Below are 15,793 nucleotides of genomic sequence, written 5' to 3'. Positions count from 1 at the left end.
TACTAGAATATTTGCCCGAAGGTTTTATGGGTGTGTTATTAGTTTAACTATGCTTTTATATGTATGTTATCTATTTAAAAATGCCAGGATCGTTTGACAGTTAAATGGACAATCATGGACGTCATCAAATAGAAAAAAAAATTAGTGGTTTTGTCCAACATAATATTTATCTGCTTTAGTAAAATATGAATATTATAATTTGATATAAATTGGTTTTGTTCCTGCTATCAACGATAACGTTTATTTACCATATTTCAAATTGTATTTGATCCATATATAAATAATAGTCGATTAACATCAACTCTATGAAAAAAATGGTCTAAAAAACAGATGAAGACACAATAATTACAATATAAAAATCTAGTATTCTTTCCATGATTCCAATGAGGAAACTATGTTATAGAATTGGTTAGTTTGGGTGTTATCTCAATAAGTAATAATTTTTTACTAAAAAGTAAAGACAATGGTACCGTTTGTTTATAACGTTTATCATATACGTAGAAACTTTGTTGACATTTTTATACAATCATAAATTGTAATATGCCCCACCATAGAATATTTAACCAATGTTGAAATGCAATGTGTAAATAAACTTAAGTATTTATTATTGTAGATAGTATTTTTTTTTACGATGTATATATTAGAACAATGTAATTCAGATAAATCATTATATTCATGAAAAAATGCTTTTTTAAAAGTTTTTAATCAAACAGAAACTTTCAAACCCCTTTATAGCTTAAGTGTTTAAAATGTGTATCTGGTTTTACTAATGCCAGGAAGCATAAACTTGCTCCTTTCATTTTATATCTACATTGTATATCCCACATTTCAATAGAAGACATTTTATTTTTTATGCTATTTCCTTAAAAAAATTGACGGAGCATTTCAACTTTACGCCCCCCTACATATATAATACCAATTTTTAAAAAATTTCACTGATTTTTGAAATTCAAAGCGGGCAGAACGTGAGGAGAAAATCTCAAAAAAAAAAATTTATAAAACAAGAAAATAACTAAAAATAAACAAATTATTTTTTCGTTTTTTAATTTCTTTTTGTTTCTTCATTTTACTTTACACTTGATTAAATCTGTACTTATAAAAATTTTCTGATAAAAATAAGAAATATTATTGTATTTATAATGAACATTATACGCAACTAAATTATAATGTCATAAATTAAAATTGAGTAAAATCATATATTAATATTAATTTATGAAAATAATCGTATGCCAGTTTTTTTTTACTATAGCTTACAATTTTTATGTTATATAATACATATGAATGATTTAAAGAACATAAATATGAGATTTTGAATCTTCGTTGGTCTATAAAAACTAATAAATTAACAAAAACACCAATTTTTTATGCATAGTAAAAATTATCATAACAAAAAAAATCTGTTTTAAACAGCATAAAAATAATTAAAACATTATTATAAGCATTAGAATCTAATTATAATGACATAAAATAATAATATATTTAATGTATTTAACATCTATTTGACCATAATTTAGAAAAATTAATTATTAAATCAGTTTTATCTTATGTTTTACATATAATATGATTAAATTAGAACTAAATAAAACGGCTCAAGATAACTATCAGCCCAAGCATTTGAGACGTTACAATTTTTTTTTCGAACCCCGAAAATGAATTGCTAAAAAAAGAGAAGAAAGTAGAAGATAAAAAATACTGACCACTTCGATAGTTAAAATTCTTAATAATAAAATAAAACGACTTTAATCTAATTTTTAAACCAAGTTTTATAGTTAAAACTTTTTTTTATAAAATTAGTACGGGGTTATATAAATTGTTTTTTTTGAATGCAAAAATATTTAAAAAGCAATTTATATCATTTTCTGTTCAATTTTTTATCGGTATTACTCTTTTTATTGCAGACCAAGTTTCTTCGATCGTATTTGTATGGACTCCATCAATTGGATTTACAAAACCGATTGAATTATAGACCTCTAGTGGTCATATATTTATATTTTTGATAGATTTTAGTATTCTTTCCAATAATCTGTATAGATTATGGAGCCAGGCAGTACGTACTCTTTGATAAAACCTTCCAAAGTTTCAGCTTTCTTATTTTTTACCTTAAGTAAGACTATACCCCCTTCTTTTGTCCTTTCGACCATTCCAAGTACCCAAACACCTTCAACTTTGTGTCCTTTATTGTAATTCTTTTGTATATTTAGATTCGTCAATCTCTACAATGATACCTGGTCCTCCAATCTTCTTGTTACCGTGACTTTTTTGCTAACATCACTAATAATTGCATTAATTGTTTTTCTACTTATAGATTATATATTTTTTATATTTTTAAAAGGTTATTATCAATAAACAAAAAAATCCCTTGACATATTTTTAACCATGGTAATCGTGAGTTGAAAAATGCTTTTCGTTTGTAATAATAATATATTTTCTACAAGTTCTTGTTGAACAAATGAGTTTATTTGATGTTTTTTGCATCTTTTTTAAATTACCAATCCAAAGTGGACAAAAAATAGTGGTTAATTTAATTTCTAATAATGCATCTATGATTACTTCGATATTTTTGTACTTCTCGATCATTTTAAAGAGAATTATTTATTAAGAATTTAAGAAATTTTTATAAATTGTTAAAATGTAAATCATATATTGAAACCCAAAGAAAGGATAAAACGTGGTTTAAAAATTTAGAGAAGTCGTTTTATGTTATTATTAAGAATTTTAACTATCGAAAGTGGTCAGTATTTTTTGTCCCCTACTTTCTCCTCCTTTTTTTGCACTTCATTTTTGGGGTTCGAAAAAAAATCGTAGCGCCCTAAATGCGTGGGCTAATAGTATCCTTTCTCCTAATAAAACTATTTTTTCTACTTTATAAATTATTTATTTTCCCCTCCTTTTTTTACATTTTGGTTTTTCAAAAAAAGGGATATTTTTTAAAAATTGGTATTTATATATGTAGGGAGGCGTAAAGTGGAAATTGGTCAAATTGACATCTAAAAAGAAAAATTATTGTTTGCTTCCTGATTATACTATTAAAAATTTTGACATTTGCAAAAAGATGTTTGTTTGTTTACTACTTCAATTTTTAAAAAATTGTTTGTTTGTTTACTACTTCTATCTTATTTTAATATGTTATTTTGTAAAGGACCTTTTGACTGTTTATTGTCCTTATTTTTAATAGATGTAAATTTTTAATAGTAGATTGTTTGTTTACATTAATTGTCTATAAAAGAAAAAATTCAATTTACCCCAATGAAACTTTCATTTGGTGCTTTGTTAAGTATTATTCTTCAAGTATTTGCTATTTCTTCGGCATCAAAGAGCGACAATACTATTGAAACTACGAATGAAAATACAAAAGAATCGCAACCTTCTGTAGTTATCACGATGAAATCCGGAAACAGAAAGAACTGCTGTTTTTATTCAGAAAATGACACTCCTTTTAATAAATCTGTATAGTTTTTTCAAATATTAGTATAGTTTCAAAGACTAGTAGTATGTTTCATACTAAATATCAAATATTTGCATAGCACTTCTTTTTATATTATTTTCCTGTCTTCAATCTATTATTTTTTATGTTTTCATTCTGAAGTCAAGTAGTGTTTTATAGCTATAAATTATTAAATTCTTATTAATATAGATTCTATTTTATCAATAGTGTTAAATAAGTTATAATATGCTACTATATTTTCATCGTTGTCGTATAGATGATTAAACGGTGACCGGAACGAAACTTGTGGCGAAAAAAATAAAAATGAAACTTTAATATTTCAATAATTTCAAAGACAAAATCTGCACCAAACCCTTCATCCACAGTTTTATTCAAAAAATTAGCTATTTAAATCTTTTTATCTATGTATTCTTGTTTACGTTCGAAAACATGATTTAAAACTGTTTGTTGGAATATCTTCATTCTAACTATATCTTCTTCATTTTTTAACTTGCTCATTAATTGATAAAAACTGTAGCGACTAGTACCAAATGTGTTTTTAAAGGTATTACCCAACCTTCAATAGCATTATTCGTTCTTGGAAAATCTATATCCATATTATTTCGCGTGTGCCACAAATTCGCGAAAACGGCATCCTAAATCAATATAATTTGTAAAGAAATAGCAATATAACTCAGTCGAGCATTCAGGAAAATTTCTGTCTTGTTTTAGTTCCAAAAAAGTAGACAATATTTCGTCATATTCAACATATGCAAGTGCCGTAAGAGACAAAACAAACTTTTTCATCATAGGTAAACATGTGTAAACAGAAGAAAGTCCTGAACTTTTAACACGCCTAACAATAGCCTGAGCTAAGTGAAAAAGACAACCTGAAATTTGACAATTCGGGAAAACTATAGAAAATGCTCTTATCGCAGCATACTCAAAATCAGGTTTATTAACTTTGGGTTGAGCTCTGGAAACCTTTTCATTAACATTTGAAACAAAAAAAAACAATAGGTTTCAAAACTTTTTTCTTTCAAAATTGCAAATATTATAGGAAATACGTGCGCATCACGGATAAAACTACTGTGTAAAGTTGAAAATATGAAATTGGAACCACCGTAAGGTCCCATCCATCGCCCACACGTCATATAGAGCCAATTTTACTATAGCCGAATCTGTATAAAAAATTATTATACTGTCATTGGGTTCGTCACTCCCGTAATTTTCAGGCTCATATCGATACCATTGTTCGCCTGTATGTTTGAAAAAAAATCAACACATAAACCCAATTTTTGGTTGGCGTATGGTTTTGGATTAAAGGAATTCATCCGAGCATTCCTTAATATCCTTGCAATAGGCTCAATAGGACCTATTGCGGCGATTGTTTCTTCCCCAGCTCCTCTTAAGGCAGAAAGAATGTTTCTAGGAGAATCTTTGTCGATAATTTCCCGTTTCATTTTATCTATTTTATTCTTCTTACAGACCAGTTCAGGATTTGGTTCATGATTATGAGCAGAAGAAATAATTAATGTTTCGAAATTATTGACGTAAACAATACTACTGTAGGCTTTGGCATTACAGCTTCGTACATTGCAACGCCACTTTTTAGTAGTTTTGTTATTTTTTTTATAAATATATAGATTTTTATCTATTATTTGATCCATATTCCTGTTGCTTTTAATGATCCTTTTTGGCCAGGTCATAGGGGTAAAAAATAAAAAAATAAACAAGTTCGTTTTTTTTATTTTTTTTATTTTTTTAACCCCTAAAACCGGGACGAAAACCCCGGGTGCCTTTCAAAATTTATATATTTCCCCCTTAATTTTATGAATAAAGATCTTAAAAATAAAAAAACTATTAATATTGTTTTGTATTTTATAAAGCAAAGTTTATATTTTAGAACTTTATCTAAACCTTATAATTATGAAATATTTAAACCACGCCATTTTTAAATTAGTAGTAACATTATTAAAAATTAACTTTTATGTTTGCTAATAAAACAAACTCACTTGTTATATTCTATATTATAAAAGCATATACAATCTAAAGGTACCAAAAAGACACAATAAAGCTTTTAGTCATTTATATAATGCAAACTGAAGTTCAGATATTTGATGATAAGAATGTAATTACTCTAGTTATAGAATATATTTATCTTATTAAACGTGCAAACACCAAAAAATGCTCAAGGACGGCATCATTATAGGATTGTGTATTATACATATATCGGAAATAATGATTAAGTCTGATGTCTACCGTTTGCTGGATGACAGGTATCAGAAGACGAGTAGTTTATAAACGAAACAACTAAAGATGAGACCATGCTTAAATCACAAAATTAGTTTTGTATATTTTTAGTCAATTTTTAATACATTAAATTAAAAAATTTATTTCTACAATTTTATATGAGTACAATTCAAATAAAATAACAACAGACTTAAAGATTTAAATGTTTTAATTTTATCAAAAAAAGTAATACAAATTTAATTAAACATGGTAGCTTAGTAAATGTATATAATATCCAAAATATTTTAATAATTAAGGAGATCTATTTGTTTTGAATCTTATATCACAAAAAGAAAAGATCTCAACAAAAACTACACGTTAGTAGAATAGAAAATTAAATTTTTAAAAATTAGTATTATGTGACGCATTTAGTAAAACATCATAGCCGACAAAAATTTTAAAAAGCACAAATTTCTCTTGTAAAAAACCAAAAAAAAATAATTTATTGTCATATATCACACGTCACGATGACAAATTTCATAACAAACAAAACGGAAAAGTTCTCAATAGCATATAATAAATGCAATAACAATATCTTAAGCAAGAAAAAATTATTTGTTTTTTTGTTTGTTTGCTAAATTAAAAAGTAGATAAAAGAAAAAAAAATCGTACCCCACATGAAATTTAATCTAATTATAGTTTCTAGCATAGCACTAAACTCATATGTAAAAGCTACAACTACTGGGAGCCCGCCTGAATCCATAAAAACTATTGTGGATGAAAAGGTTATAAAAAAAGCAACTGAAAAGCCTGTAGAGTTACCGACAGAAATCCCCGAAAAAAATAATAAAGAAAAGCCTGTAGAGTTACCAATAGAAAAGCTTGTAAAGTTACCGACAGAAATACCCGTAGAAATAAATAAAGAAAAGCCTGTAGAGTTAACAATAGAAAAGCCTGTAGATTTACCAGCAGAAAACCCTGTAGAAGAGACTGTAGAGTTACCAGAAGAAAGACCTGTAGAAATTACTAAAGAAAAGCCGGCAGAAATTACTAAAGAAAAAACTGTAGAAGAGACTGTAGAGTTACCAGAAGAAAAGACTGTAAAAAAAAATGTAGAGTTACCAGCAGAAAAGACTGTAGCGTTACCCTCAGAAAAGACTGTAGAAATTACTAAAGAAAAGACTGTAGAGTTACCATCAGAAAAGCCTGTAGAAATTACTAAAGAAAAGCCTGTAGAAATTATTAAAGAAAAGACTGTAGAGTTGTCATCAGAAAAGCCTGTAGAAATTATTAAAGAAAAGCCGGTGGAAATTACTAAAGAAAAACCTGTAGAAAAGACTATAGAGTTACCAGAGGAAAAGCCTGCAGATTTACCAACAGAAAAGACTGTAGAAATTACTAAAGAAAAGACTGAAGAGATATCATCAGAAAAGCCTGTAGAGTTACCAGTAGAAATTACCGTAGAAAGTAATAAAGAAAAGCCTGTAGAAAACCAATCAAAAAAGCCTGTTGAGTTACTATCAGAAAAGCCGGCAGAGTTACCATCAAAAAAGCCTGTAGAGTTACCATCAAAAAAGCCTGTAGAAATTACTAAAGAAAAGCCTGTAGAAATTATTAAAGAAAAGACTGTAGATTTGTCATCAGAAAAGCCTGTAGAAATTATTAAAGAAAGGCCAGCGGAAATTACTAAAGAAAAGCCTGTAGAAATTACTAAAGAAAAACCTGTAGAAATTACTAAAGAAAAACCTGTAGAAATTACTAAAGAAAAACCTGTAGAAGAGACTGTAGAGTTACCAGAAGAAAAGCCTGTAGAAAAAAATGTAGAGTTACCAGAAGAAAAGCCTGTAGAAAAAAATGTAGAGTTACCAACAGAAAAGACTGTAGAAAATACTAAAGAAAAGACTGAAGAGATATCATCAGAAAAGCCTGCAAGGTTACCAGCAGAAATTACCGTAGAAAGTAACAAAGAAAAGCCCGTAGAACTACCAACAGAAATCCCTGTAGAAAAGACTGTAGAGTTACTAACAGAAAACCCCGTAGAGTTACCAACAGAAAAGACTGTAGAAATTACTAAAGAAAAGACTGAAGAGATATCATCAGAAAAGCCTGCAAGGTTACCAACAGAAATTACCGTAGAAAGTAATAAAGAAAAGCCTGTAGAACTACCAACAGAAATCCCTGTAGAAAAGACTGTAGAGTTACCAACAGAAATCCCCGTAGAGTTACCAACAGAAAAGACTGTAGAAATTACTAAAGAAAAGACTGAAGAGATATCATCAGAAAAGCCTGCAAGGTTACCAGCAGAAATTACCGTAGAAAGTAATAAAGAAAAGCCTGTAGAACTACCAACAGAAATCCCTGTAGAAAAGACTGTAGAGTTACTAACAGAAATCCCCGTAGAGTTACCAACAGAAAAGACTGTAGAAATTACTAAAGAAAAGACTGAAGAGATATCATCAGAAAAGCCTGCAAGGTTACCAGCAGAAATTACCGTAGAAAGTAATAAAGAAAAGCCTGTAGAACTACCAACAGAAATCCCTGTAGAAAAGACTGTAGAGTTACCAACAGAAAACCCCGTAGAGTTACCAACAGAAAAGACAGTAGAAATTACTAAAGAAAAGACTGAAGAGATATCATCAGAAAAGCCTGCAAGGTTACCAGCAGAAATTACCGTAGAAAGTAATAAAGAAAAGCCTGTAGAACTACCAACAGAAATCCCTGTAGAAAAGACTGTAGAGTTACCAACAGAAAACCCCGTAGAGTTACCAACAAAAAAACCTGTAGAAAATACAAAGGAAAAACCTGTAGATTTATCAACAGAAGTATCAAGAGAAAAAAATTTAGTACAACCAAAGACAGAGTCTCTTAATACCCAAAAGATTATTGTAATTAATGAATCAAAAGAAACATCTAAGGGCCAAGCTTCGAACACCTCAGTGCATCCAACTATAAAAATTTTTACTTTACCTGCTCAAATTGAAGTTCGAATGATACCTAAAAAGAAGCAATCTATTCGTGACTGGTTATCAAGTGTTATGAACAATTAAAATGTAATTAAAAAAATGTATATATAACGTTTATTTAACTGATTGACTTTTTTTTTAATTTTTACCCATAAAACGACGTAATACATTGCTATCGACGTTTGCTCAAATGAGGATACAACTCCTGTGATTGTAATTATCTTTTATCTAAAAATTTTAAGCATTACATGATATTTTCGTCAAAAATATGTATTGAATCATGGCCTAATTTATAGAAATAGATAATAGACATCCAAGTAATGTGTTTTCTTCGAGTGACGAAAAAAACAATTGAAATGTTCAGTTACTTTTTTATTAAGATCATTTAAATGACAATAATGAAGCAATATTTTAATAATTAGTAAAATACAAAGTTATAAATTTTTAAATGTTTTGAACTTGTTTTCCTAACATAGGGGAATCTAAAGTGTATTTTTAGATACAATTAATAAAAAAATCTAAAATTCAAACAGCGGGTAGTGTCAATAACAAACCAAAAGCATATCGTATAATTTATAAAGACGAAAAAATATATTTACTTGTTATTGTAAAGCGCGCCAATAACAATAAAGCATTTTGTAATTCGTTGTAGATGTATGATTTTTATCAGATCAAATAAAAATAAAAAATCCTACAAATTCGAAAAAAATAGTCTTTTTGTACAATTTTAAATATTTTAAGTGTTTAAGATTGATCATAGATTTTAATTATGTTTCTAAGAGAGAGTCTATAAAGATACATGAAAAATAAGTAAAATAAATATATATTAAAGTATAAAACATGCGGCTTGGAGACTTGAAAATTTATAGAGGAAAACTAACGCCGACGTAACTGGTCTAAATGAACGTAAAACTATTTAATTTTTAAAAAAAATAGTTTGTTCAAAGCGACATAACTATTTCATATTTTGATGTTTAACGTAGATTATTTTGTAAAGTATTGACGTAAACAATACACTAGGGATATAAAAGGATTTTTGTAGAAATAGCTTTCATATATCATTTCTTTGTAATAAAATCCTTTATTTGAACATGAATAAAATATCTTACCTACTAACAACTTTTTTCAAGATACGCTTACAGTCTCTTCTAGCAGTTCCCGGAGTTCCTTCAGGAATCCACGCAATGGACTCTCAAATACTCCTTCCTGATCAGTATCAAGTCCATGTCTGACTGACATAGTTAGGCTTTCTATAGTCATTTTAAACTTTCTTGTTTGTATTTCTTTGTAATAACTTTTGTTATACGACAATGCCCAGAAACTATAATAATATTCGGCAATGAAGTAATTGAAAGAATCAACACCGAAGAAATAGATATAACAAATAAACACGTTCAAAAAATTTTATGCCTTGAATAATCGAAAGAACTAATAATTATTTAAAATCTTCCATCCAATAAACACAAGGAAAAGACATACAATGTTAAATAATTTTTTTAATTGTGTAGATAAAAATTTTATCATATACAAGATTCGTAAGGAGCATATTTATTAAAATTTTTAAAACCATAGAGGAATAAATCATAGTCTATAGTTTATAAATTGTCTTTTTTTTTTTTTTTTTTCTTTGCAAGTAAGAGGTAGGGAGAAACCTTACATAGGGACCAGAGGGATTTAGGTGTGATCCTTTTCCAACTGGTACTGTGAGATTCTTACTCACTAAAACTCCCTCCGTATAACTTGCCGGTGCAGCAAGCTCCGCCGTATCCATTGGACTTTGGCTCCAGGAGAACACTTTCCATTTATACCTCAAATCGCGTCCAGAGTGACCTCACAGCGGATATACTTAACGGGCATGGTTATCTATAACCCGAGGAGAGACATCATCGTACTGACTCAAAGGTCCCTACAATCATCTGTATCGCACACACGGCTCCTTACACGACCACATCCTCAGCCCGGCATTTTTATTGGGCTGCGTTGATCACCATTCTCCCATAATTTTCTGCGCCGTGCTAAAGAATCTTGTAGAATAGGGTCCGGAAGACTTTCTACTGCTCTACTTCGTCTAGTCTCTTAGTTAGCTCTAGAATCCTACTCTAGAGTCACCAGCCATGGGCTCCAACTAGGCCGTACCTATTAGATACTTTTATTTATTATTAAGTCACCAAAGGGCGATACTGCTTTTTGGCCTTGAGGTGCGTTTCTACACTAGATGCTAATCCCCTTGTGGCTGGACACACACAAGTTTCATTGAATCAACTTAATGATTACCGTGGACATTTTCATCATCTGAGTTGTTCCAACTGCATCATAGAAAGTAGAAACAATTTGGTGCCCCTGGGACTCGAACCCAGCCCATTGGTCAATGAGAACATCCCTTCGACCACTCGGCCAAGGGCACCTTTTATAAATTGTCGTGATGTTCAAAAAACACAACTGAACAAAAGTGGAAATCCTTATATATATATATATGATCTGTAGATGTAGGTAATCAATACTCTGTAAAATAGATCTTCTGCTGTATATGTTTAGCATAAACTATATAGAAAACTAGGCAATGTATAAAACAAGGCTACTTTAAAAATATCTGTATTTATAGTATTTTAGATATTTCTTTTAATCGAAATCCTAAAATGCGAGGTTGGAAAAATCAACAAATAACAAAAATTATTTGAAAAGGCTGATTCGGGATAACTCAAAATAACATCACATCCTTAGATCTTGACAAGTTTATATAGATAAAAAACTACAAAAAATATTACACCACAGTTTTCTACCTCAAAGAAGGATTCAAATGTCAAGACGCCAGTAAACGCTTCCAAATTGTCGACTTGAAATATTTAAACAAATGGAGTTTACATTGATTTTTAGATCTAAATGCTCGATCAATTAAATTAGAGAAGTAAAGCTTTTTAAAAATGATAAAGGAAAAATGTAGAAAATAGTGAAAGTGTTCTTTGAAACAACATAATAATAATTTATCATTTTTTAAGTATTATACGGTACATGACCGTTTGGAACCCGCTTTGGGAAAATGAACCCGCTTTGGGAAAATAAACCCGCTTTGAAAAATTCAAAAAAAGGGAAAAATAAAAAAAAGTTATAAAAAAAGGACTTGATGATTTATTTTAAAAAATGACAGAAGACAATTTATCCGTTAATTTTTGGGAATTTGAAAAGCCTGGTGAAACTGTAAAAGGTACTCATAGTGTTCTTCTTTGTTTATGTTAAGATCAAATATCTCTTATAGGAATGAGCCGAAACCAACTAAATTATATAATATTGTGACTCGGAATCGCTAGAGGTTAGAGGTTATGGCATTTACGGAGTGATTCTTAGTACTGTGCTCCATCCCTTTGCTTAGCTAATGTGACATCATATGCTACCCATTGATTAGAGATCATAATAGAAACAGGTTATACATTTTCTTGTATCACCTCAAGGAAAAAGCAGTATTCTACTAGTTACAGAAACGAGCAAGGCGCACGCCGATTCAGCATCAAATGTTTCCAAAATAAACTTTTCTTTATATTCCACGTATAAATACATTACATCACTAAAAACCTCATCTGCCTCAACAAACATTGTTTTTGCCAATTTTGCCATTTTTTTAAAGGGGGTCCTTTAAAATTTCAAAGCAAGTTTATTTTCCCAAAGCGGGTTCCAAACGGTCATGTACCTATTATACTTCTCGATAAACTCTCAATTTACAGAAAATTGGTTCATATTCTTGTATACATTCTAATTATTATTATGTCTTTAATTTTAAGGCACCATTGGTTTTTTTGGTTTAAAAGAATACGATTTTCCCGTGACAAACACAGAACGCATTATACAAATTGGCTTTGAAATCTGAGAATAATTTATAGAATTTTTTTTGTAATTAAATATATAAAAAACATAATGCTTTTAAATACCGCGGACCAAGAAAATTCAAGTAAAATGCTTACTGCTTAAAAGAGATTTGTTACAAAAAGATTAGTCTACAAAGAATAGTATTTTAGATTGTTATGTCATATTTTATAAGCAACTAGAACCCTATATAACACATTTCTAATCAAACCTTAGAATAAACAAAAAATAATTTTTTTTTCAATGTATATCGTAAATTGTACCAATTAAAGTGCGCAAAAAAAATAATATATTTATATGTTTGCAATCTGTATACATCAATAAGTTCGTTATATATAGCTGTTTATGTTCTACAATTGACTAAAATGCACTTTAATATCAAAACTGCTTGTTTGATAAAAAGTTATATTAGAACGAAGTCTAAGCAAAACAAGTACAAAATGTATCTGTAACTAAATTATTATAATGATTTTTTTATTTGGGAAAGTATTATAAAATATTTATATATTTAACTTGACAAGATATAATAGTCGTTATATACGTAGATGATTCTTATACCTGTATAAGACCGTGTAAGAAATTTGGGGTTCCTCGATTGTTCAGTCCAAATATATCATTGATTTTATAAACAATATCAAATAATAACATCACTAATCCCTCTAATTTAAATATGTTTTTAAAAATTTAATGAAAAGATGGATAATTTGGTCTTTGAAAGCGATATGAATACAGGTTTTTGCATTTCTATATTCCCCTGTTTGCATTTCTATATTCCCATGTTTGCATTTCTATATTCTTATAAAAATTTGAATTTTTTAATCCCCTTAATGGTAAGAAAAATAAGGAAAACAATAACCAACGAATTAAATAATATCGTTTTCGAATTGGCAAAAGATGAAAAGCGATCCATAGCCGAAATATCGACTATGGTTGATTTACATCGTAAAACCGTTGCATCTATTATTCGAAACCAGCACAATCAACCTACAAGGTCTATTCCGGCAGTTGTATCAAAATGAAATGCTTTCGAATACAGATCGGGTTGTTAAAAACATAGTTGACTGTGCAAACGATATGACTTTACAGGAAATTTCTAATGAGTTAAAATACGAACAAATGTAAATTTGTCAAAATCTTCAATATCGAGAAAACTCAAAAACTCGGTATAACAAGAAAAAGGCTCAGTTTGATTCCTGTTGAACGTAACTCGTTGGACAAAATAAACCAAAGAAGTATTTATGCCTCCGAAATTAGTAGGTACTCGGCCGAAAACCTAGTTTTTCTCGATGAAACTGCGTTTAACGCTCATACTATGCTAAGTTGCGGATATTCAGAAAAGAATACTAAAGCCTATAAAAATGTGCCAGCAAATAGTGGCCAAAATATAAGCTGTATGTGTGTAATTACTATAAATGGATTATTGGCATTTGAGTATAAACGCGGAGCATATAGTTCCGAGAATTTTATAAACTTTGTTAAAAATAAATTTTTTATGTTTTTTAGAAATAATCCAGGTGAAGTTCTTATAATGGATAATGCCAGTTTTCATCATTCGCGGAAAGTTTTACAAAAATTAAATAATCTAGGCATTAATCACAAATTTCTGCCTTCTTATTCACCACAACTATATCCCATTGAAGAGTTTTTTTCAATGCTCAAGGCAAGATTTTCATCATTTCATTCATCAGAAAGTCTAATTTAAACAATTATTGAGAACGTTTTGAGTTTAGATTATAACCGTGAGTGTCCTGCGTTTTACAGAAATATGATAGGCTGGCTAGAAAAGGCAAGAGCAAGAGAAGATTTTATTTACTAAACATTTTTTATTATTATTGAAATTTCTTATTTTTATGGGAATATAGAAATGCAAAACCCTGTAATAATAGATCGAATTCTATCAATTATTCATTTGAAAAGACTTTGTTCAAAATATTTCGTATTTACTTTGAAATTATTATCGAATAAATTTTTAGTGCATAGTAAACAGAAAAAAAATGTGTATAAACAATAACAACACAGATTTTAAGTTATAAATTAATACAATATGAATTAATAATAATCAACTTTTTTATAAAGAAAAAGGAAATAAATCGTTTGTTTGTTTATATTTATATAATGATGCAAATTTTTTACCCCATGTTTTTGCTGTACGGAATCGTCGGTCAAATATTTTATTATTTATCCTATATGTCTTCTACATCTAATGGCAACAATAATTTAGTAGTATCGAATGTAAATATAACTACAAAAGAAAATAATATTATAGGAAATGGTGTTATAACTGTAAGGCCAAAGGGAATTGCAAGAAACATGAACCCAAATGAGGATAAAGAACAAGAGATATTTCTGTATAATTCTGAATGCACAATATATATAACAGAAGAGGAAAACAAACAACAATCCCGTCTATATTATTCGGAATGTATAATAAATATTAAAAATGATTATAAAATGGAACAACAAAACGATAAAAACAATATAAACAAGATTTAAAAATTAAAATTGCCTATATGTTAGAATAAAGAAAATCGCCATTGTTAATCTGACATATGAAGTACAGATAAAAAATGTATATAAATAAAAATTGTATTTATTTTAATGTCTTTCTACAACAAGACATTAAAAATGGTTTTCTTTTATTTCTCTTTCTTTCTGTTTATCAAACATAATATATCGTTCCTACTTGTTTTCCAAGGACATTCCTCCCAGCATCCTTATAACTACTATCATTTAATCAAACTTGTGCGGGGAATATAAGTCTAGCAACATTAATATAATTGCATGATAAAAACTATAACTACATTTTGTGATTGAAATCTCGATAGTCTAAGCCCCGTATTTAAACAATAGAAACACTATTTAATCAAAATTAAATATATAAATATTTATCATTTTTCAAATATTTTACAGAAAAGAAAGTAGTAGAATAACATTTTCTCAAATACACAATATCAACTATCGAATGCACTTTAAGAAAGACAAATCTCAGGTATGTTATTTTAAATATCCAATAAAAAAAGACTTGGATTTGTTGAAATTTGCCACATTACAGTTCATTAAATCATGGCAGAATTTTTTTATTGATATTAAATATGTTATTTCTGAAGTGCATAAAGATAAAATTCGTAGAATTTTAATGAAATATAAATAACTTTTGCAAATAAAATCTAAAATGGTCTACAAAATGCCTATCCGGCCCAAATCAGCATTAATGTATAAAAAATGACAAAGATCAAATTTTTTCAAAAAATTGTCATTTGTTTAAAAATAAAAGGAAACCTATGTAATACAGAGTATAAAGAATTCTATATCTGGTTAT

The 15,793-nt window shown here is 28.7% G+C and overlaps 3 protein-coding genes across 3 annotated transcripts; all 3 read left to right on the top strand.

The window, feature by feature from the left end:
• Window positions 1-3,246: 3,246 nt before the first annotated feature.
• VNE69_12171 (putative SP-containing protein) lies at window positions 3,247-3,453 on the top strand (the record flags this gene model as incomplete). The annotated part of the gene is made up of 1 exon (XM_065475259.1): window positions 3,247-3,453. The coding sequence occupies one exon, from the start codon at window positions 3,247-3,249 to the stop codon at window positions 3,451-3,453; it is 207 nt and encodes a 68-aa protein (XP_065331331.1).
• A 2,880-nt stretch (window positions 3,454-6,333) lies between these two features.
• VNE69_12170 (putative SP-containing protein) lies at window positions 6,334-8,703 on the top strand (the record flags this gene model as incomplete). Its single annotated transcript, XM_065475258.1, has 1 exon — window positions 6,334-8,703. The coding sequence occupies one exon, from the start codon at window positions 6,334-6,336 to the stop codon at window positions 8,701-8,703; it is 2,370 nt and encodes a 789-aa protein (XP_065331330.1).
• A 5,907-nt stretch (window positions 8,704-14,610) lies between these two features.
• Window positions 14,611-14,967, top strand: VNE69_12169 (putative SP-containing protein; the record flags this gene model as incomplete). The annotated part of the gene is made up of 1 exon (XM_065475257.1): window positions 14,611-14,967. The coding sequence occupies one exon, from the start codon at window positions 14,611-14,613 to the stop codon at window positions 14,965-14,967; it is 357 nt and encodes a 118-aa protein (XP_065331329.1).
• Window positions 14,968-15,793: the final 826 nt, after the last annotated feature.

This window comes from Vairimorpha necatrix, chromosome 12 (genome assembly GCF_036630325.1).
Source record: "Vairimorpha necatrix chromosome 12, complete sequence".
Lineage (NCBI taxonomy): Eukaryota > Fungi > Microsporidia > Nosematidae > Vairimorpha > Vairimorpha necatrix.
Note: the sequence above shows the minus strand (reverse complement) of the source record. Positions and strands in the feature narration are given on the sequence as shown.